General features: G+C 45.1%; 2 protein-coding genes across 2 annotated transcripts in view; one reads left to right on the plus strand and one right to left on the minus strand.

Moving 5' to 3' along the window:
* The first annotated feature begins 2667 nt into the window (after nucleotides 1-2667).
* LOC144094799 (uncharacterized) lies at nucleotides 2668-9061 on the plus strand. Its single transcript, XM_077628694.1, has 4 exons — nucleotides 2668-2989; nucleotides 5462-5631; nucleotides 7637-7997; nucleotides 8937-9061. The coding sequence occupies exons 1-3, from the start codon at nucleotides 2978-2980 to the stop codon at nucleotides 7962-7964; spliced, it is 510 nt and encodes a 169-aa protein (XP_077484820.1). The 5' UTR covers nucleotides 2668-2977; the 3' UTR covers nucleotides 7965-7997; nucleotides 8937-9061.
* Nucleotides 9062-16871: 7810 nt separating this feature from the next.
* LOC144115536 (uncharacterized) overlaps nucleotides 16872-24200 on the minus strand; it is a 52692-nt gene continuing 45363 nt past the window's right edge. The window contains exon 3 of the mRNA XM_077649966.1: nucleotides 16872-16952. Coding sequence (XP_077506092.1) covers nucleotides 16872-16952 — 81 coding nt within the window. The remainder of the gene's footprint in view (nucleotides 16953-24200) is intronic.

Consider the following 24200-nt stretch of genomic DNA (forward strand, 5'->3'; position numbering starts at 1 on the left):
AGCGATGTCTTCTTAGGGGCACTAGCTAGCATGTGGAAAATTTTCAATAATTTGCAGTTCCCCTGCACAAAATTTGCAGCAGCGGATGCTATTGGGAGTTGCACATCTCGTTTAGGAAGTGTTAAAAAAAAAAACATGCATACAGTAGGAGCTGCCAGTTTTTGCACATCCTGAAATTTTTAACGCACGTTTTGGTTAGCAAGCATCTATAGATCTTGAGAGTTCATCGCTCAAGAACTAAGCGAACAAAGACTGCAGAAGATTTTTACTTCTCTTCAGCGGAGGTTTCGTTTTCATTGGGAAATTGTGCGCAGATACAACCTCCTTCTTCTCAGGAGGTCTCGCAGGGTGGGCCTAGTGCACTTTCTCGTCCGCTACGCTTTTTTTCTTTTTATTTTTCAAACTGATCAGCGTCCTCCCTTCAGTAATATGCTTTGCGGGCGGGTAGGCGCTCATATAGCCTTGTTTTGCACCAGTTCATGCGGTTTTCACTGTACCAGCTGTATGTTCTCTCTAGAGGCGTCTTCAGCGGATGTTTGGACACGGGTGCGCGCAGATTTCACCGTAGCAGGGCGCATTCATCCAGGTTCAAGAATGAATTTGAAGACGAAGTTGATAATTTCGACGGCAGGGTTTTTAATAACGCGAAGAGTGCATGAGGTGAAGGTCAAAGGAAGAACTGCTTTGTCAAAGTGGCGACATGTTGAATGGCCAGGTAGCAGGCCACTCGAACAGGCAAAAGGGGAACGCGAAAGCGCAAACCGCGAACGTAGACATGTCACACACAAAAGGCGCTTGGCGTGCCCTTCGCAGTTTTTTTTCCGAAACAAGAATAATCGGGGCTGCCCTTGTTGGGCAAGGGAACGAGGGAAGCGAGAGAGACGCCCGTAAGGTGAACTTTGGGATCTATTCGCGATGCAGGCAAAATGACTGATCGCCGGCGTTATTGAGTACTGCAGCGAATCCGTGTTTGGGTCACAGCATACTGCACTAAATTTCCAGCGACAAGGTTCTTTTTCAAGTTACCCACTGAAACTTCAGTGCGACCTACACATGTTTGCTTCGTGGTCTGTGAACTGGCTGAAGCGTTATTCGCCTGAAACTATTCATCACTGTTTCTTTTTTTTTTGTTAGCTGTAGCAAAGCTGTGTAATTTGGCACATTCTCCAGCGCGGATGATTAAAAAATTGATGCCCATACACGACCGTTCATTGTTCGGTTCTTTCCATTGGAGAATGACCTGGTATTAGTAAGGTTGTTGTGTCTGTGGAAGTTCAGCATTACAGAGCGCATTGAAAAGCCATCTCCTGAGAAACATGCGTTGGTTTGAAGGGTGCACGCCGCGCATGTTTGCGCAGAGGAATGTTTGAAACTTAATGTCACCTTCCTGAGTTTTAACCTTGATACTTAGTGTAAATGCGTTACGTGCGGATTGTAGGTGAAACCGTTCTTATTTCTAATGTAAGACAGAGAAAGGAAAAACCATAGAGTAAAAGTAGAGGCAGTAGTGCGATAGCCTTTGAATTCAGGGCTCCACGATTCCTTTCCTAATGACCGGTGATGGACCGTGTTTGGGCGAGTCTTCCCGATGTTTACAGATGTCAAACTAAGCATGATTTGTATATGTAAGGACACCGAAAGTATAAGACAGCTGGGCTGAAATTGGACTTGCACTGCCTGTTAGCGCATCATGTATAACGTTGATATAGCGAAGGTTAGATCATTGTGAATAAACGAGCACCATGATGTGCACTGGGAGCAGATATTATGATATTTGCTACAAACAAATGTTTTTGATACAATAAGTGTCTCACTTCTTGTTCAGTTAGGTGATATGGAGCACTTGTATAAACAGTAATTAGTATGGTGAGTGACCGGCCCCCGTAGTCTAGCTAAGATGGTCTGCGCCACATCACGTCTTTATTGCAAGAACGTTCTCACTATCATATACTAAGATCTTGATATTTAAACAAAGTTATCGAAACAAAGAAAAATAATCCTGCATCAAAACAAAGCCCAGAAAGCAAGCCGCGGTTTGCTTTCGTCAAGCTATTAAAGAGGAGTTCATTTGGCTGGCTGGGACGATTGCGCGATAAGAACCTTTAATTCTTCATTGTCGAAGGCAAGCCGGATGCTGCGTATGAGATTTATAGTTCGCTGGCCCATTAAATTGTTTGGGTGCACTTTTCTTATCTTTTTGTGCTCCGAGAGATTAATGCGCATACCTCGCGATGCGACCCGCTTCGCTTGATTCAAAATGACTCCGAGAACAAGTTCGCGGGGCGAGCGCGACGAGTGTACTGGCACATAGCGAAGCGTTCGCAGACACCCGTTATCCGCGCGACATTACAGCGAGCAATAAAATTTACATAGTCGTCGCATTTGCTCTCGCGGCAAGCGAGCGTCCGCCGGTGGTACACTCGAGAGAGCGACCGGGGAAGGCGAAGAGTGAGCAAATTAAACCGTGACCCAAAGAACGACGACGACCTCGAAAGGAAGCGGTCATCGACTTTGAATCCCAGCTGGCGACCCGTTCTTCTCGGCTACTGCTCAGCGGGCCGACACTTCCCGCACGTATTTTATTTATGTCTTTATGCCCTTTTCTACCACTTCGCCAGGCGCCAGCCACTTTGCATGAGCACAAAGGGCAGCGCCGCGGCGTCCTGCCCTCCCCGCCGCGCTCCCTTCCGCTTGCCGCGCGGAAGCAGGCGTGCGGTGAGCGATGCTCCTCGGGCGGAAGCGGGCGGCATCCAGGCGAAAGTGGACCAGCCGCGGCGTTCTCCCCCTCTGCCGGCGAGACGTCAAGAGGAGAGGCACCCCGCTGACCAATGGACGCTGATGCGCGTATAAAAGCCTCGAGGAAGTGGCATCCGCCACGCGGTCTCGTCTCCTCAGCGACCACAGTCGAAGCGGCGGCAGATCTCCCCAGCAGGACACTTTAACGCGTGCCCCACAGCGGTCTTGGAACGGCAAAACCATGAGGAGTCTGGTCAGTGCGTTGCCCCCCGTACACGTGCCACATGTGCGTTGCAGCATGCCTCGGGGACGTCATATTTTCGGTGGTTCCTTTCGCCTGGATTACTTACTTGCATGTACTCACGCTATACCGCCGGTCCGCTGGCGCCAGCGCGCGACGCAATCGAGCGATTAGCCTAGCTAGCGTAGAGAGGCTGTGTTTATCTCCTTTATTCTTCTCGCGCGTGGCCTCTCCTATATTTATTCATGCCGCATGCAAATACCTACTGTTCTATAGCTGCAGCTCATAAGTTGGCGTGATGTAATCCTCAGTTTCCTTTTTAATTTCCACACAAACTGCTAGAATTTGTACAACTGGACAGTATCATTTGAAGTGATGGTTAGTGATGACAAGTATTAAGCGAAAATTCTACAGCCCTCTTATCTAACGTGTTCTACTCATGTTACACTGAACAGATTCCCCGGTCCCGGGCCTTTTTATTCCTTAGATTTTATTATTACTGAGGGGAAGTTAAGCTATCTAGTATTGGGTTCTCCTAGGTAGTTTAGTGTTCACAACAGAGAGCAATACGCCTGGCAGGGGTGCCTTTAGGGATAGCGTCTTGAACGGGACTGTTCGGCGCTTAGACTTTATGGGATGTTGCTTTCACTGCAAGCAATCTATAGCAAAATATTGACCAGATTTAGTGTATGCACGTTTCCTTCCATTTCCTTTCACTTTTTCACGAATTTGGCAAAATTATTACAAGGCGGAAAAATTTTAAGAACACGTGTAGTAGCAGAAGCCATTTGTAATCTTGCGTAGCTTCGTATTCCTGAGTTGGCGTAAAACGCGGGCGCAAGCCTTAGTTTTCGTCCGCCAAGTGGGACCGGAAGCCAGAAGTCTGACCTCGGGCAGATGGACCCCACTTCTTGAGCACGTTGTTCGCATCGCTTTACGGCATCAGATGAGGATTTTATTGTCGAGTTGTCATTGGGTCCTAATTTCCGCTGGTCAAATGAGTCACTACAGATACGCACCGAGTAAGACACCTCTCTGGGCCAGCGGGTCGTGCTGCACAGTTGACAGGGGGGCACATTCGAGCTTTGCGCTTGCGCGCTTGCTGACGTCATCTACCGCGACCGTTTGACCTGTGCATGACACCTTGCCGGCAATTAAGAAGCTCATGATTACCCCCGAAAGCGTTTTGCCGGCGCACCTGGCTCTAATGACCTTACTAGGCATTGTTACGGGCGAGATTGCGTCAGTTAATTTCCTGGTGGTATAACCCCCTTCTGCGTGGCAACAACGGCGGTGACCCATCCCTTTGTGTCGCTGTACAGGCGACTTCCTCGGCACTTACTCTGCCCCCTGTAGGGGCCGAATATTGCGTAGCGGAACAGTTTCGCTGTCTTATCTTAGTTGCGATATGTACACTACGCCGCTGAACCTGTAGGCTTCCCCATCCCTTCCGGTTTGGTGAAGAGCCCGAAAATTTGGGCTGACTGCATGTCACCATCCCTCCAGTTTTACCCCGTTAATATGGGTGGTTCGTTTCTCGCGCGGATTTCCTCGGTGTGCGCGCTGCGTTTGGTGCTCACTTAGTTCATGCGTTCGCTTCTAAACGAAGAAACCCCTAGCTGTGATCCCATTTTAATATTATAAAAAATGCCTCGGTTATGCTCTGTTTGCCTTAGTCGCCTTACAGAGACAAGAATGGATTACCAAAGCTTCGGAGATTCTCGTTTGTTTCTTGCGTTCTTTCTAAAGTTGGCAACCCTGTGTTTTGTGAGAGTGGTCACGTTACGCAATATTATGCCTGGTTATTCAAAAGCTGTCTATAATGCTGTCTTGGAGCGTTTGTGACTAACCACTCTGTCACCGCATCACATCAGAAAGAAAAAAGGAAACTGTTGCTCTATCAGTAATCGGAAACTGCGAGTTCTTGAACGCAAGTCAGTAGGTCTGTTTATCTTTGCAAGAAATTAGTTCAGTGACGGGCTTTAATATACCGAATTTTATATTGAAGGCATTGTAATCTAAGTATCCCAGATGATAAATACTAGTTCTTATCCAGTGTCATGTAAGCGAGTCGGGTCACAGGTAACGGGTCTGTTTTACGCTGAATCGTTTTTGGCAAAGTATTACTAATGTATTACTAAGCGCCATGCCCAAGAAAAACTCTCACATCGGTAACTCAGGGTCTGTATTACGTTCCAGAATTACGAGGTTAAAATTGGGGGACCGTACTGCGGACCAGAGCTCTCCTCCACGGAAAGGCGTCCACAGTGAACGGTCGCAGATGATATAACGCCAGAAAGCAACGAAATAACTTAGACATGGTAGGGAAGTAAAATTTCAGGGAAGTTACGCAACATTTGGCGCTTTTATTAGTAGCATAAAGTTGTTTAATTCGCTTCGGAAGATACGAATCGATGGCACAAATATTCTACGCAATCGTGTTTGCGCTCACGTCCTGCTGTTTTGTTTTACCTTTTGCTTCAGATTTTCGCGAGTGCCGTGGTTGGCGTAGTGCTCGCCGGTGACATTGGAGGTGGTGGATTCGGAGGCGGTGGATTCGGAGGCGGCGGTTTCGGTGGTGGAGGATTCGGCGGAGGAGGATACGGCGGTGGTGGACACGGAGGTGGCGGCGGTGGAGGTGGAGCCGTCCACAGGTAAGGGCTGTAACGCTTATCGACAAATATACTCATAAATGCTAGCCAAAATAGTGAGGAGCCTGAGAGCCGCACTAAAAGAAAAAAGCTGTTGATTATAAACCGATGGGGCGTATTATACTGTTTCTTTAACTGTTCACAGATCGTTATTTTAAACCCTGCGAAAGATATGTCGGTGCGGTCTGTACAGGTGGACTACACAGCAAGGCGGACATTATGTACCTGATAAAGCTCAGCGATTAAACAATTAATAAACTGAAATTACCTAATAAACTTTTTTAGCTTTGGTTTCAGGGACCAATATTATATTAAGAAGTTGATGGCCGTCAACACAAAAGTTGATTCCGCTTTGTAATTTTCATTTAATCTCAATGCATTTCGAAACATTTAACGTCAAAAACACGCATTTCTTAGCCCGTAAAGTTGGTTCCCAGCAATGCACATCTTTAAAATGGCGTCGATCGCATTTGAAGTTCAGCAAATACGTACGTTGTTCGTCTATTTTATGCCGTATAGGCAGTTAACGTGATTTCCGCGACAATGTTTCGCCCAGCGACGCTATCTTAAAAATGTGCATTGCGGGAAGCAAACTTTACAAGCTAAAAAATGCGCATTTTTGACGTTAAATAGTTCGAAAACCATTGTCGTTAAAGAAAATTTAAAACTGGACTCAATTTCTATGTTAGCGGCCTTAAATTTTTAATATACTGTTTGCCCTTGAAATCAAAAGTAATAAAGTGTATTGATTAACTTAATTAATTAATCGTTTTGTCGCTGCGCTCTATCGCGTACATAATGTCCGCCTTGCTGGACAATTCACCCGCACAAACAGCACCGATGTATGTTTCGCAGGGTTTAAAATAAGTATAATGCATGGCTGTATAAAAAGCTAGCAGTTTGTTCGTTCAACGGAGGCAACCACTCACCCTCTCAATAAAGAGGTGCTTAGCATATAACCCGAAAATGAAGTCTGCTTATCAAATAATAACTGGTTGTAGCTCATATTCACACCGCTAACTTTGCATTACATTTCATTTTATTGCAAATTCTCTCAATACAAAAACGTAACCACGCTCAGAATGGCGATAGGAAATAATGTCTGTTTAAAATGTTCACAATTGCAGCCTGCCTCGGTGGTATACCGGACAAAGGAAACTTCATTTATTTCGTACAAAACGGGCGTCATGATTTTCGTCCTTGTTTATTGGCTTCCCTATTTTGAAAAGGAAAGAAACTGGTCGGGTTTTAGCCAATCGCGAGAACCAACAAAAAAGTCAGGGACGGAACACAGAGCCCTTCTTTCATATCATTTTGTTTTGTGATCGGCTGGAGTGTTGTAGACTTGTATAATCAACTTCTGATCTCAACGGATATCAAGATTCAGCAGCGCTGACAGTTACATAATCAAGCTTTGAAGCGTCTTTTACTCAATAAATGTGTATACACTTGGGGCCATAATTTATTCTCGTTTCTGAGGATACTCTAGCGCGTAACTAATCATCAATTAGTTTAATTACCTGAATCTTCTCTTCAATTAATGAATATTTCATTTATTTACTGTATATATAGCTATGAATCGCGGCTAATTCTTGCTCCTGTGGGACTTACATTCTTTTCAACATTTTCTGCCGAATGTGAGACCGACGTCTCCAGACCTTGCGACGCAATTTCTTCACGACACCATCACATTTGATTCACATGTGATGTTCGCTGCAGCATGATTGTCTCTGTACCATCCTCGTAAAGCTTACTTTTTCAATGCACAAACTAAGTAGGGAGAGCCTCGTAAGTTGACCGCAGAGAACTTTCGACAAGAAGAAAATTGCGCGCTTCAAATTGTTTTATCTATAGCATGACACTGAGGATCGTGACTTCAGATTAAATCCGCACCTCAAGTAAAAGACTGCAGGTGGTAAGTGCGACTAAACTACCGCAGAGGGACAAGTGCAATAATCGCCCAACACCTATTGCGTCTGATGCTATACTGAGTGATTCCGGTGCCCAGGTTTGTGATTACAACAAAAACCACTTCTGGTGGAGGCGGCGGCGGCTATGGCGGCGGTGGTTTCGGAGGCGGTGGATTTGGAGGTGGTGGTTTCGGCGGCGGCGGCGGCGGCGGCGGTGGAGGCTTCAGCGGCGTCGGAGTCGGTAGTGCCTCCAAGTTCAAGGGAAGCACAATCTACGTGCTGAAACCTCGCGTCACTGGCGGCGGCGGCGGCGGCTACGGAGGTGGCGGCTACGGAGGTGGCGGCTTCGGAGGAGGCGGCGGCTGGGCACCGAGCGGGGGCGGCGGAGGCGGCGGCTGGCAGCCAAGTGGAGGCGGTTGGCAGTGACCGGCAGCACAACTACCCACAGACTTATGAAGTGTGCGTGAGCCAGACCGTGCGCCACTCGAAGTTCTTGTTCACTGCGGAGGGGATAACATACCGCAGTAAAGCTAGACGTCCGGCGCACTTGAAGCTCCGCATACTGCTGCAGCACTGAAAACCGGTACTAGTATTGGGCTCGTTTAAAGAGCAGCGCCGGGGATTCTTCGAGGTTGCTATATTGCACTTAAACTTATACTATACGTTTCACCCTCCTTTCTGATAACTTTCGCCAAGTTAGGCTGGCATGCTACATTTCATTCCGGCTCAAATTGATTTTAAACTCGCTGTTTTTGTAGCCACAGTTCAGATTGTTTCTACGCAACACTGAATTTCAGCGTCACCATCATTCCTCGTGCGGTAATCCCGCATCTCGTCTCACTAATGAAATTTTGAGGCTTATCTTATGTCGTCTCAGACATTTTTTGAAAGGTATAATTGCTTTCAGTCCCTACTTCCGCGATTCACCGCGCGTACCAGTGTTTTTCTCCTAGCGTTTGCGACTTCATCGCAACGCATCGTGTGACCGTGGAGTTTATTTGGCTGTTTTTGCAGTTTAGAAATGGTCTCACTTGGTATTTTGACGCACTGTTCGTTGTGGCGTAGAGAGGGGGCTCTAAAGAATGCGATGCAGTTATCAACCACGGTGCTATCAACTCACAATGGTCTCACAAAATTCCCAGAGTCGCCCTTTAAAGCAATGGCAGGTTTTACTAATGTGTCTAATACAAAGACGAGAACTCACGTCCGCTGAATTTAAAAGCAGCGTGATTCGCATTCACCGATTGTTTTCCATTCTGCCAAATTAAGGAAATTTTGTTATGTACACCGTTGCGAAAATCAGATGATTTTATAATGTTTTTAGCAAGCAAAAAATTTCCTTTCCCAACTGCTGAGCAGTTCAATAGACTTATAAGGTGTCTTCTTTTTCCAATCCAGGAGAAATGAATGTGCCTTCTATGAATCCTCGTCACGGCTGAATTCTGCCTCGTCTGGTCTCCACACCATCGTCAGGACCACGCCGAACTTGTAAATGCTGTACAGAGCGGGCCTCTTCCTGTGCGCGTTGTTTGAATAAACTGTTACAAAAGACCCCTGTACCGCACTGCTACACATTAAAATGAGAAAGAAAGAAAAATACGCTTCTAAGCGGCATCTCTGAAAAAAGAAAGGAACTGAGGCAGTCACACAGGAAGTAACATGACGTATAATGAGAAAGGTGTGAACAGCTGTTAGACATTAATTAACCATTCCAACCTCAGAGTACATTGCAAGCAGTGTTAAAGATTAGGAATCCTTTGCAGCTGGTTTGCTCCAATTGAACACCAGAAAACCTTACCAGATAGAAAGAAGATGCGACCAAAACTGTTGCTATCACTCACCAACGATAGTTAGCGAATGATAATTCATCTCATACTAACAAGTTGCTCACGGGAGTCAAACTCAACCAGGTGCAGGATCAGCACGAGAATATCATATTTAGCTACATCGAATCAGTGTAACTTTGTGTTATCGGCCAAGATAATATATTCATGCGGAGAGTTGTTTCCAGAAAAGGAGGTTCATAAATATGAGCTATTATAGGTAGTGATAGTGGTCATGCCATGTCAGCAAGGCTATATGTAAGGTGAGAACGCATTATGTTTGTCAATGACGCTTTTGAGGTGTTTTATTCGCTGTGTTCTGAGGTCATTTAGTAGCAAAATTTTCTTTAAAAACACTTAAAAAAAGATGTTCTCTGCGGTACTCGGTCAGCAGAGGTTAGATAAGCAGAGAAGGCGTTCATGAGCTATCCGATGCGCAACGATGGCGCAGTTTTCAGCAGCTATCAAGCGTAACTCTCAATAATTGTATTGTTTTGGTTATGGTTTAGAAAAAGAGTGATCACCTGGTCACATGACAAAGTGATCACGAAACAGGCTTTTTATTGAATCGACATTGGCCAAAACCTGTCAGATTGAGCCACAAACCCCGGTAGTACCGAAACATTGTATTAAAATTATTTCTCTTATGCGTGTCAAACGTGCATTAATATATGTTGATTTATGCCCATTTGAGAACTGAACGCTGTAAAAAACGTTAAGAGTAAAGGCAAATCTTTTCTTATTCTAATTAAACATTTATGAACCCTTTAACAATATGCAGGGTGTTCAAGGTTTAGCGTCAAGGATTTTTTATAATAGAAATTACACACAACACACGAAGACGTTTTTGTACCAGTAGAACGACCTCTTGGACGAGTTGGTTACTTATCTTAGGCATAGTAGCAGCGCAAAAACACACGCAAAAGAAGAATAAAAAGACCCCGAGAGACATGTGCGTGTCTCTCGGTGTCTTTTTCTTCTTCTTTTGTGTATGTTTTTTGCGCTGCTACTATGCCTAAGACGTTTTTCTACGTAGGTTATCGACCAGACGAACAAAAATCGAGAGGGTAACTTTCCCTGTCAAACTCTAACTAAAGTCAATTATTAACGTTTAGTGGCTTGGCGTGCATGTTTATATTGAAAAGTTTAGCTCCCGATAATGTTCTTGCAGGATTCCTTGAGAAAGTTTTCTTAACCCGGTAGAGTTCGAAGTATTGGCCTTCGAATTCCCACTGAATCCGCATACTGAAGTCTAGGATTCTTGGAGATCAATTTTAATTATGAATCAACTGAGGAATATTGTAAGGTACTGTTAAGGAAATACTAAAGGTTATGGTTCATTCTTTAGATGCGTTGGAAAATTTTCTTTTAAACATGGTACATCTTTCGCATCGAGCAGGAAAGACTGCCTCAGAAAACGAATGGGAATATTTATTGTTATAGTAGAATTTTATGATCTACGAAAAAAATGGCGCTCATAAACAAATTCTCTTTGAAAAATGCGCTTGTGCAGAATTTCGGGGTACGTATACATGCAAGGCAGTTGCCATCGATTTAAACTCTTCCCGGTGCGATGCCACTGTTTCGTGTGGCAATTCGCTACAATACAGCGTAGAGAAACACCTGCAGCTAGTAACTGTTTACCCTTACCAGGAATTCGAACAGCTCCCAGCCAGTACCGCTAAGCCTAACGGCTTATCACGCATTGTGCCGTGGCAACTAGGCCATGTTCTTCCTTTCTGACGTCACAGATGATGTCAACGCACCATTTTTGAATGCTCAAAGCCATGTGACACATTGTGGCATCAAAGAGATTTTAGCGTCATGGTCTTCTCCTGGCAACTCCACATGCTGTCTGCACCACCTAGACCCCTTACTTCAACTTGGTCCTCCGTCTGGCCTCTCCCGCTGCGTTGCTACGCTGTTGTGGCGTTCACAAATGCCTACTTCCACTTAATCGCAATGACAGACTCTCCTGCGTGTGAGATCTGTGGGTGCGACGAAACTATACAACACCTTCTTTGTAACTGCCCTCGGTTTCAGCGTGAGTGTGCACTCCTGGCAGCAACACTCCGCCGTTTAGATCCTCGGCCCCTTACTGAAGCCAAGATTCTGGGTCCTTGGAGTAAGCCTTCATCGCAGAGGACAGCTTTGAAGCACTTTTCAAGTTCTTGAAGGACTCAGGACTGAGTGCAAGGTTGTGAACTATCAGTGTGTGCCCTGTGTGCCCTGCAAGTAATGGCCAACGGACATGCGGAAAAATAATCATCTCCCTTTGTTCTCTCCCCTTTCTATCTCTCCCTTCGTTCCTCTTCCCACGTGTAGGGTAGCATACCGGGCGCAGCCTAGTTAACCTTCCTGCCTTTTCGTTTGTCTTCGTCTCTCTCGTACTGTGGCACCAAAGGGAACTAGAAGCGATTGTCCCAAATTCCTGGTAATGCTTTCGCATCGAGCTTGTGAAATCTACCAAAACATCATAACGCCCCACGCAACATCAGCACCACACCAATGAGGATTGCAGTGCCAATCGGCACTGTCTTGCACGCTAAATGTGCGGCTTGAGCTCGAAACTTGAAGGCGAATATCTCGGAAGACAGGTGTGCTACAAGAGTCGCACAAATACGAACGAGGGTTCTAGCAATACGACCACTTGTTTGTTTTCAGTATGAGCATGAGCATCGACTACACTGAATAAAAAGTTGGTTCATTTTGGCATTCCTGGGATCAGTTGTTACTTAATTCACACTGGGCGTATATAAAGAAGCAATGGTTCCCGCTGCATACCAGTTAATTGGAAGGAATATTGGTGGCTTCCGTTACCGTCTCACTTTGTTTCTGACTGGTCACATATCCTTCGTGCGAAAAGAACTTTCGTGAACAGCTGATAGTTTGATATTAAAGCTCCTGAAGGTCCAGTTTTGAACACCTTGTAATATAAATGTTGCTAAAACGATAAACCAACCCCATAGGACCAGACACGCCAATTCTGCGACCACAGCTTCAGTCAATCAACACTCCGCAAGGAGTAGAGACAACAAAAGCCACACCAGCTGATAAATGCCACTCACATATTATTGGTGGATCGGCAATCAGTAATGCGTTCTAGTGGAATATTCGCGCTATATGTATGCGATTAGTGGAAGGCACCATAGAAGGTTTTTAATTGTAGTACTCTTTAAAATAAAAAACAGCATTACTCTAAGAACAGTGAAAAAACTGAAATCAGCGCTCGAAATATGGTTGTCTTTCGATTTTTTACTTAGGATTTGAACATTATACAAAAATTACAGCAAAGATTAAACATCAAAAATATTGGCTGAACGACAACATTATTTATGGAATATAACGTAAATGCAATGTGTTAACTTTAACTATGAACAAAACATTTCAACCTAACGAGTAGAGTTACAACTTGCACTTATTGCAACTTATTCGAAAATTTTGTGCATCCTGCAAACAGAAATTACTGCAAGACACATCGGGCGTCTATAAAGAAGCTACGGCTCCCGTTGCATACGAGTGCTGCTGAAGGTGGCTGAGAAAGCTGAGGACGAGTACAGTGGCGCAGTCAGTTTTACTCACCTCGAGTTTCTCTGAAATTACCAGATTATTCGGCGAAATACACCTTTGATACAGAACTCTGCTAACGAAGCAGCTATTACCGCAGCTCTGAAGACGTGCATTAGTTGCCGCTAGTTAATTCACCATTTTCCACACCAGCCTCCAACACCCTGAGTAAATAGTGCACGAATGCAGAAGAAAAAGAAAAAAAAAGAACAGGATGCCCGAAATACGGTAATAACGCAGACAGGGTGAAAATTAAACACCTACATCTGGTGATGCACGACCATGGAAGACTCGGAAATGTTAGATACAAGACTGCGGACTCCTCACATATCATACCTGGGCATCTGAAAGGATTTTGGAGACACTTTGGAAATTTGCAATGGAAACCAACGTTCTCAGTCTAACGCAATGCCTCCTCCGTGCTCTTTTCTCACATTTGATCAATTCATTTAATAATTAGTCAATTTCTTCAGAGAGGATTGTAGCGCCACCTCTTCTGCTCTGTGAAGGCTCCAGCAACTTGACCAAGATTTTCCTTTTGGTTACGCTTCTGAAGAGAACTGCAAACAGCTTAAAGCAATGAGCAAATGGAAAATACGTACATCAACACTTTCGAAAGCTTCCAAATGTTTGAGCCTTGCAAGATTTAGAAAGTTTTCCAAGAATACAGCGAGCGTTTAGAAATGGTAAAATAAAATTATATTCATGTAGCTTATCCTAACCACTCTAGTGGTGGCCTTTGGCACAGCAGCCGCCTCATTTAAGAAAAATTTGAGCGCCGGTACCGTACCGCCTAGATTCCATCGGGTTTTTGAAAAGCACGCGCGTCCTCGCCTCAGTGCTCGGCTTTCTTGGGGGTGAAATGCCGGAAACCTTTGTTGCCCATTTTCCTCGACGATACTCGTAATCGAAAAATACTACTCATTTCCATTGAAGAGCATTATTTCGGCGTCGTAAAGCGTTAAATGCATGTATAATCATGAAGAACTTAAGAAAACTAGATTAACACTATAGGCAGAACAGTTACGACGTTGTATCCCGGTTAGCTTACGTACTTTATTTATTCAAAATACCCCCAAAAGCCCTCATAACGAAAATATTACATGGGGGAGGGGGAGAGGGTACACAGTCATTAATTTATAATAACAGGTCACCATAACAAAAAATAACACATAAATGATAATTGGCGGAAATATTTAATGCAACACAAACACCTGAAACAGTAAACATTAAAGAGAAAACTTTAAATAGGTAATAAATCAGCGTGATGAAAAGCCTTAGGCAAAAAAAGTAGAAAAGGTTTAAAAACTAGAGCTGAGTTGGCTGTGAGGGCCGGCAGTAAATTTGCACTGTTATGCGAAAGGTAGGACGGAAAGCTTATCGCGATGCATGTCAGAAATCGTCGTTGCCGTTGTAGAGGCGAGCCTACCTCTGGAGCACTTGTTTTAAAGGGGACCAAACAGTAACACTAAGCCCAGCTACAAGGAGAGATTATAGCCCTAAGATGGAAAATATGCTATCGCTGACAAAAAGAGACCTTCGATAAGCCAGAAAATTACCTAATAGCGAAATGCTGTTGCAACGCCTCATGAGAATTCCAGAACTGCACGCGGTCATTATTTTTTTTGCTCCGTTATAGCGAAGAGCGAGTTTTAATGGGCGATTTCGATTCGAATTCTTAGGGCTGGCTGGACCGCAACGGATATCTTGTTCTTCGCGGATTTTGAGAGATGCTCCGGATGGCCGCCTGGCATACGCCTTAAGATCCTTGCAGGAAACAGTCTGGTAGCACCATTTATTGATAAGTAGTGTAACAAAGGGCTATCAGATCGCTGGACCAAGCGGCTTCGTTTCATTCCTTTTCTCTGATTGGCCGCCGAGTCCAAAGCGATGCGCGTCACAAAAATGACATAACACAGCCAGCGTTTTATGGGACAGGAAATCGGTGAATTCATTTCCGATTGTCTCAGCAGAGCAGTCGCCTTTCGAGGCGGAAAAACTGTGCCTTTGTTTCCAAATGGTAGCCTTAGCCTATCAGTTTAGCTCCACTTCGTGTTTCCGCTGACATTTCCTTTTAGTGTTCCATGAAGGCAAAGTCTAGGTCACGCTGTTCAGACGCTCTCTGACCAATATGAACACGGCACTGTGGTATCCGAAGTTGGCGCTTTACGTTCTTTTTCGTTAACTGCAGTGAGATTTTCAATCAGAAAGAAATTTCTTGGGGAGCGAAAGCTAGCGCTTAGCCTTTCTCTAGCAGGTTGATAAGATGCGGCGCACTAAAGAAAAAGACAGGAATAATTTGCTCAAAACATCACGCCATCAGCCGCTGTCACAGAAACGTAAGGTCGACCTCCCTACAAAATACGAAATGGCTTACAAATGCCTTGAAACAGCAACAAATGGCTGTACAAGCAAACGTAGAAAGAAGTTTCCTTCCAGCTATGTATAAAATGTGTAGCTCAAGCCTGCGTATATAGAAGACGCGTTTATGCTCAAGCAACTGGAATAGAAACAACAGCCATAAAGGTGAAAGTTACTACCGGGGTTAAAGGATGTTATAGAACCACGGAAATCATTTTCAGGCGTCGTGTTTTTATTTCAGTCATTGAATAAAACTAAAGCATCGCTCGTAAGTTATGAGACGGCGGAAGGTTACTCCGTTGTTTGCACTTGACAATTGGAGGAGCAGAATGAATGATGATGAATATTTATGGCGCAAGGGCAGCTTTGGCTAGAGAGCGCCATGGCACAAGATAGTTTTCATTTCACAAGGTGGGATCAAAGACCCATTTCCCAAACATTTCACCTCAAAGAAGGAGCAGATGCACCTGTGAAAGACCGCTATCTTTTTATTCGAATTCAGAGAGCGCGATCTGTATGTACTACGCAGCCTGAAATCATAGGTTAATCGCGGTTAAAATCAAGGTCAGACCCATTGCTCGTAGGACCGGACTGAGCTAGCATGCAGCTCTTGAAATCTGGGGTTAGTTACTCTAATGATGACACTTGTTTCTCGTTTTGCGAACGCCGTTTCATTCCGGCTCGGTTGGCCGGCAGTAGCGGCCAGCGCCGACGAGGCGGACACTGCGTGCGCTGACACGCTGACGTCAACGCCTTCGCCCTGACTGGCTCACATGGGAAAGCCTCCTCCCTCCATGCTGCACGTCTGCCACCCGCAACTTACCCTTTGTCATCACACCATCCGATGGAGAAACGTACTGTCATGAAAACAGCGATACACCACACGTCATCATGGTTTTGAGTTTTAAGCAAAAGCGAATCGCTTTACCACCTGTGAGTGCTAAATATCGCACTAAAGTAGGAGACGCCATTCACTGATTCTTTTTAGGCTGTCGATCTGATTTTTATTTTAGGAATTCAGCACTTCATTTCGTCACTTAGCGGCTGCAATCACGACATTTCTCACTACCGCGTAAACCGAGCCTTTGTGTGCGCTGTTTGTTTCGCGCTATTTTCGCTTCACGTCACTGTTTCGCACTTTTACCGCGCTAGCTTTAACTACCTGTGCAGCACGGAAACGGGAATGTCGTTTTCTGCAAAAATACCACACCTTCCACTTCTGTACTGTGGTGCGAACATGAATCAACTTACTGTGGACAAGCCGCTAATGCACCTGACTGAATGGTCGTCTAGTGAGTCACTTCGTTGGTCTCGGTTGGTGATATCGCAAAGCCAGATTAGCCAGTATTTCACTTATGCCAAAGTGTTACGTCGCAATTTAATGATTAAAACTGTGTCTGCATGTGTCTGAAGCTTCGTTATATGGGCACAGGTTCCTGCATATGTAACGTGTTTTGAATATGACCTGCTTTTTAATCGATAGCTTAAGCGGTCGTCGAGGCAAAACCCTGGTGTCACGAAATTCAGTGATTGGTCGAGACATTTGTGACGTCATAAAGGACACATGACATCCAGGAACTGATCACATGATGGCGCCAAAGTTCGTCGCTACCGCAGAGGTGTTGCGTAGCGTGAGGCGTCGAGTGTCAGGAGGGCGGAGGACCTAAAAATAAAAAAAATAAAACACTTCATAATCACGAGTGGGTTTCGAACCCACGGCAACGCGAACCGATTAGCTTTGCCACCATGCCATCGCTTATTTTTTTTTTAATATTGCCCAAAAACAATACAATATGTACCCAAGAACTACGCCAACGTTGTAGCCGAACATCTATGTGTTTGACTGCCAACGTCTCGCGCTGTGCTTTGGATGTCATCGTCTTCATCAACTTCCATCCGTGCGCAATGGATTCTGAACATACCGCTATCACATTGCCCTTTTAAGGTAGGTACGTAAAACGGCCCTATAATTTCTTTACAAAGCCTGGTCGGGAAATTGAAACCCTATAACAACAGGTGTAATCAATTGTGCTGGAAACGTGGCTTACCTTCAAAGCGGCCAGTTTTGTTTAAACACTGGCACACAAGGCGCATATTTCTTCTATACATTGTTTCATATGTGTGATCAATTATGGTTTATGGTTTTATGTTGCTTAACGTCCCAAAGCGACTCAGGCAATAAGGGACGCCCTGTGATTTTTTGCGTTCTGGCAGCATTTTGTTCTTGCCTACAACTCATTTCTGGCCTTGCGTTCCAACTCACCTTGCTGTGATTTATTTCAATGAAACCCTTTATAGTGAGGCCTTGTGTATGCTTATGATTGGGGTATAGAAAATCACAGTAACCATCGCCGTTAAGTTAATATGAAGCTAATTTTGTATTGGTTTTATTAAGTTCTCTGACATTGTATACAAAAATTGTTTGCATAGCGAAGCAAGAATGCAAGCAATATATTTTTTTATCACAAATTTTTGTTGCATGCCATGAAGAAAATATGGAAGTAGTTACACTCTCTGACAGCCTAGATTTAAAGCAGTTATTTTAGCGCCACTGCATTGAGCTATGTCTGCTTATGTTGTTCCTTAATTGTACATGCCTAGTTTCTAACTCTTATGCAAGAATTTTGTGTTTTGTCTTAGGTCTGCTGAAATTAACCAGGAATATAAATAAAGGAGATGAGGGGAACATGTGGCGACGTGAGTAGATTACAGCATGGCGTTGTGTAACTTTTCTTTGATTGGAAGTGAGAGTTCCTGCAGTGAGGTAACTTTTCTCAAGGTCAGCTTTTCAATGTGTACCGTATCCCTTTTTGCCCCATTGATGCTACTCTGCTACAAGGCGATGAAACACCTTTCGGGCAGGCAGTGCTTTTCGATGTTTCAGTAAGCCAGTGCGCTGTACTCAGTTGGTACTGTGCTCGCTTCAGTTTGTACGCTTGCTTTTGTGGTTCGTTTATATTTGTGCAGTGGTTTTCTAAGGATCCCGTGGTCTGTTCAACTTTTTAAAACTTTCGTAAACACTCTTTGCAGCTGATACTGTTGTCGCTTCACTATATGCTTTTTGTATATGTGCAGGCTGTTCGGTAATTTTTGCTTCACAAGCTTCATTGTTTGGCTGACTTCACCTTTCGGTTTTGTCAGAACTAGTACTGATGGCCAGAAGAGCAAGGGCGAGTGCTAGTTTTAAGCATATTCATCGCAGCACCTTGTTCATGGCTGTTTACACAGCAATGAGAAGAGTGTCCAAATGACTTGATTTCGAGGTGGTTTCAGTGCTAAGGGGAGCATTTGGAATATTTCTTCTTGTGCTCTAGTGCAGGAAACCTCTTGCCTGCAGTGCCTCATGTGAGCTCATGTGAGCTCATGCCAGCTGAATCATATAGACGAGAAATCGCTACCCAAGCAGCACAGGTCATCGGCCCAGTATTGCAACAGGATGGTCCCATCCTGTTCCTTTGTAGGGCCAGCTTTGCCAATACAGTTCCAATGTCGGGCCAATTACTTGTGCTGCTTGGGTACTGTCGTGATGGAGTTTTAGGAGCCTTACACATGCAGCTGCGTCTTACATATATTTAAGATGTACCCTCCAGCTGTTATCACGGTAAGCTCAAAGAACCAACATAGCTTTCGCATATATTGAGGCAATAGAAGTATTACCAAAGCAAGAGCACCACTGCTAAAATATTTGTGCGGTGGCGCATGAATTCAAACTCGTGTAGCCCTTTTGTCTCACTCGCATCGTGCAGGTAAAAAAAAAGCCTGTTTTCAAGACACAGCTCAGGAGATACTGTGGGTACAAATTTATCTCATTTTATCACAGACTCTCCACAGGCATAAGCATCAGTTTCTAAAGCTAAGACACAAAAGGCAAATGTTCTCAACTTGAGTTTATGAAAAAGTAGTTGCTTATGCTTTTATTTGCACATTATTTTCTTGCACAGAGCGGAGAATAGTTTTTATATGCATAACTCCTCCTCACAAGCCCTGGTCTTACATGCTTCCGCCTCTCTCTAAGCCATTCGAGGTGCCTGTGACTGCTCATTTGTTTCCCTTCATATTTTTCATTACTGCAGGGTGCTGAACAGAGATGAAATGGCAATACCCTGTTGGCACCTTCCTCTCAGGAGAAGTGATTTTTGAGAACACCTGTGTGCTTTTGCTGCTTAGCATCTACATCCCAGAAACTTGCTTATCAAACAATCCAAATGTTTACCATTTCATATCAACCAACCAATTTACATCCTCAATTGCAGGCAACATTCGTTTGCTGGTTGTTGTTTTTGTGTACACATGCATTGGGTAAAATGAACAATAACACAGGGACTGGAGAAAATGTTTTACTTCTATGATTAGCGTACGCATTTACTGCTGCCGACTACGGCTGTTGGCCGTTTGTATCTAGGCCCATTGTCCTCGTTATTACCGAAACGTTTTGTGCTCAGTTTTAAGAAAATTATTTCAGAAAAATGAACTCTGAGTGTTCTCGGAGGTTGAGGAGGTTGAGAGGTTGCTTGGGGGAGATTGAGGGACCATCGCAATAAGGCCAAGTAAAATGACGAAGCCTGGCCGCCTTGCCTCTCAGTGCGCAATGCACAAATGCGTACCTTTTTTCAAGAAACTAGAATTGTAGCTCGAACGTGAGAGAAATGGAAAAGTGGGAGATCAAGGAGGCTTTTAAGATTTTAGAGGCTTGCGAAGACAGCTGCGTAAGCGCCTCCTGCGTCACTATATAACAGTGGAGGAGGCGAAGCTAATAAAGACGCGACTGTAGCGCACATGTGTGACACAGCCCGTTGAAATGAGATTGCTTGATTGCATGAAGTGTATTAATACACGCCTTTTTTTCTTAATAAACGACAATTTCGAGACTGCCGTGGCCTTGTGGTCGCTGTTGTTGTCATATGAGTAGTTTCCTAGTGATAGCGCGTTAAATTCGTAATAATCAATGTAACTTCACGTAGGCTTACAACACGAAGGCCCGAGTAACAAGCTGGGGTCTGAAAAAAGGCGCGACAGAAGCTAACAGCACATTGCAATCCAAGATCGCCCAACAGGCTTTTTCTGATTTTAGGTGCTACTTCTTCAAGAGAGGCGTTGCGGAACGGTGATTGAAGAACTGCAGCTCTCTCTCGGGACTGCAAAATGAGCTTATTATCCAATGCTGTTGCTTTGTTCAGGCACCAAAAAGAAATGTTTTTCATTGATAATACTCATACCTGCCGATGTCTAAAACTTCCACGTACATTACATCTTATAGCGGCGCCGGCTCTCCTTCATCGCGCGTCGTCCGCCGAATACTTCTTGCGTCGAATGAGTCCACGTTCCTACCTCCTTCTGTTGAAAGCTCCGACTGATACGACGCCATCTGTGACCCCTCTCTTTCGTAACCACCCTCTCGGCCTAGTAGATCCCCCGTTTATCCGCTTTAGATGGGATGGTATCAACTTTGTTGCCTCCCTTTCAGCCATCGTATTTAAACTGATTTTATCCTAATTTTAGCTCGAATTGCAGGTTTCTTTAACCAGTGCTGCCATGGTTCTTTCTATAATTTTTTTTCGCACTCCGTGCTAAGCCGTACGCACAATCCTTTCTGCTGTGGCGCAGATGGAATAAAACCACACCCTTCTCTTCCACTCAACCAACTTTCAAGGTAAGGGGGGGGGGGCCGCAGAAGATTGAGCCGGCGAACACTCGTTGCCAACGCGAAATTTCCACTGGCCACCGTATATTTGAAGCAGGCTGATCCCTTAAATACCCATACTCTGCTCTAACACACTTTAATTCGACAGACTTCCAGCGTATTCAGCTTCATTGATGATAAAAAGGAAAGACGAAAGCACACTGTCAGCTATTACATCCATAATGAGAGTTTACCAGAAAATCTTAGTGACTGCTATACTTTTTGATACATGCATGGCTCTTTTTCAGCCTAACGCAACTCAGTGATCGGCTCTTCTACAGCAACCTGTCCTCATTTCCTATACCTTTGAACGCGGACTGCCGGGTTCGAGGTCCCGAAACAATATTGCGAGTTGAGAAAGGTTGCTCACTCGACAACTGGAACAAGGTTTAGCAACTAAGGTTTCCTTTACATTTTTGTGGTCCTGAGCCTCGATGTTCATGCTTTTTTTATTTCTGCAGGCAAGGAGCTGTGACTCCGACCCCTTGTTCAGCTCCATGAGTTATAGTCATTGTTTGCGTTCATGTCCGACGTCGGTAGGCGAGTCCTGATATCGTTTCAGTTACAATAGCTGGCAGACATCGTGTTATGGCGTTAAGCAGCGTAGACGATTCGCAAGTATTCCAAAGTGCCCGTAAGGTGCGTGCGCACTAGCCCCACCTGTCCTTGAGAAAGCAAAACATAATTGAGAGACTGGAGGAGGGTGCAGGAAAGAGGCCGTTGCGCTGCTTTTCAGTCCAGCCAACAGATGGCGCCCCAGTGCAATCAACCAGAAAATTCAGCGAGCGGGGCGCAACAAAACGTGTAATGCAGCAACAAAGGATGACGGATGAAATCTTGTTTTTGTCTGGGCTTTGAAGCAGATGGTGTCAGTGACCTCTCTGCGGCTCTTAGTCAGGAAGGCAGGCAACTATTACAGTGTTACGAGGCCTACTTTTCAGAAGATTGTATAGGGTAGGATTCTTTGTGAATAAAAGTACTGCGAACGACTTGGGAGTAAGGGCAGGCAAAATTTAATAAAGGGTAAAAAGTAGGGAAATCGCTGGCCTATTCATCAGCAGTCAATACGGGCAGCGAATATGCCGAATAGGCTGCAAAAACAGTGAAAACTCACGACACTATTTTTTTGATAGGGGAATTTATTACGTTAGTGAAAAATAAGTTAGATGGTACGTGGGCGGGCAGTCGAAAACCCTTCCACATTCAAAGTATAGAGTTTCTAAATATTACCCAGAGGGAAAGCTGGCGCTGCCTATCTTTGCCAGTTTATTAAAGAGCCCTTCATCCGCCGCGGGAATGCCGGGAAGACGAGGTGTAGTGTTTGGCTTGGTCAGTGTTGGGCAGAAGAAAGTGGATGCTGCCTCTGAGCCGAGCCGCGATGCTCTCCCTCTGTGCGCAGATTATATTATTTCATTAGTGCGTTTTTCACTGCAATAAATGTAACACAAGTGAAAGTTCGGCGTTAGGCTTGTATGGAAACTTTCACAGTCTTTCTTAGAGGTTTGCCTCGAGAAGAGTCATATGTTTACGTCTAAATCCATGTTTTATGCCCAACACTAGCCAAGCCAAGTGAAATACCTCGTCTTCCTTACATTCCTACGCCTCTCAATGGAGGACGAAGTGTAGCGCCGTCAGCTTTCCCTCCAGTTATATGAAGAAACTTCATGATTCAAAGCGCCTGCGAAAAAATGAACTCTATGGTGCAGGCAGCCCAAGCCGTCTCACTCTACCCCACTTCCCACCAAACGGGGGAGCTAAAGTGTATTGGGAAGTCTCCGCTGCACTACGTGTGTCTGCGTCCCTTTACAACGCGCGAGTGTGACAGAATTATGCTCCATGGGTGTGAAAGAAACAACGTGGAGTTGGCGAGGGCAGCCACAGACTGCGCAACAAACTGCTGATCGCGCACACGCACGCATACGTCGGCGACGACGACGAGAGCGTGAGCAATTCCGCGCATTGCGTGCTTTCGTGAAGCGTACCGTACGCTTCGAGGGGCCCTTAAAAGGACGCCAGCAGCAGTCGCGCTCTAGCGTATTTCATTCAACACCAAGTCTGAGTGAAAAAATGCGCGCGCATTGCTCACCAAACTGCACGCTGTGCTGTTGATTACCGCGTGTTTGTTGGCTACCTACGCAGTAAGTATGGTCACGGACGACCCCTGTGTTTCACTATGCTGTGGTCCTTGCGATTTCTACGTTCGTGAATTGCTTCCTGTGGGATGTAAGCGGAAACGAATCAGTTTATGTTGCACTCTACTGTAGTCTGCCGCCACTGGGCAATAGCTGCGGGCTGGGAATGCATGATGCATAATCTTGACGATCAGCTGGTTGAACACCTTTTTCGCGGAAGCGCGTGCACCGTTAGTACCAGTTGAGTTGCCTATCAAATCTGCATGCTACCGATTCGCCATAGAAAACGTGCATTCAATTGAAAAGCGTTGAAATCTTGCCTTGCTGCCGTCGCCTCACGTACTGAATGCGTGATGACCCCCGCTAGCAAACATTTTGTTTAATGAGTCCAATGATAGTTGATGGTGCATGCACAGGATACTTCTAGGATACTTATCAGCATACCTCAAAACATATTCGCCTTTCCAACAACGCACAAAACATAGAAGATCACGCTCTCTCCTCACGCTTCATTCGTTAACGACTTGCATGCATGCGCGTGTGTGCGTGAGAGAGAACTAATAAATGAAACACTGCAAATTCAAACGCCACGAGCCTGCACGAAAGTAGAAGCTTCTACGGCTGAAGTGAGAACAAAAGCTCTTCACCGGCCGCCTAGCGAGCACAACAGAGCGTGAATGCCGTTGAGAGATCGCGGTTCTGAACTTTCCGCGTACGAGGGCCGCAGGCATCCTGAGTGTGGCCGTCGAATGCAGGGCCACGCCCCCTTGAATGGGGCCCTTTAAGGAAATAAAACTGAGCCGAACTGAACTGAAAGATTCAGCGCTCGTGTTAGCGTGCAGACATTTTTCTCTGTCGTCCGTTCTGCGTTCTTTTATTTATGACACTATTTGCAATCTTGGCTACGCCCGCCGCGCTGCTTTCGTATATCGACAGTGATCGCCCGTTGACGGCGAATCAGTCTTCGCTGAGAAAGCGCATAAATATGTCGCCTTCTGCTGCTGTAGTAATCCGCATGTGGTGGCGCCACGTGTACTTCGCTTTTACGCATGTTTCCGGTTTATTGAAACTTTGTTTCGAGTAAAAATAACATGTTTGC

The sequence above is a fragment of the Amblyomma americanum genome, chromosome 1 (assembly GCF_052857255.1).
Source record: "Amblyomma americanum isolate KBUSLIRL-KWMA chromosome 1, ASM5285725v1, whole genome shotgun sequence".
Classification (NCBI taxonomy): Eukaryota; Metazoa; Arthropoda; class Arachnida; order Ixodida; family Ixodidae; genus Amblyomma; species Amblyomma americanum.

Excerpts from the sequence above, each read along its gene's own strand:
- LOC144094799 (XM_077628694.1), top strand. Across the intron at positions 5,632-7,636 it reads GGAGGTGGAGCCGTCCACAG|GTTTGTGATTACAACAAAAA; the intron begins GTAAGGGCTGTA and ends TCCGGTGCCCAG.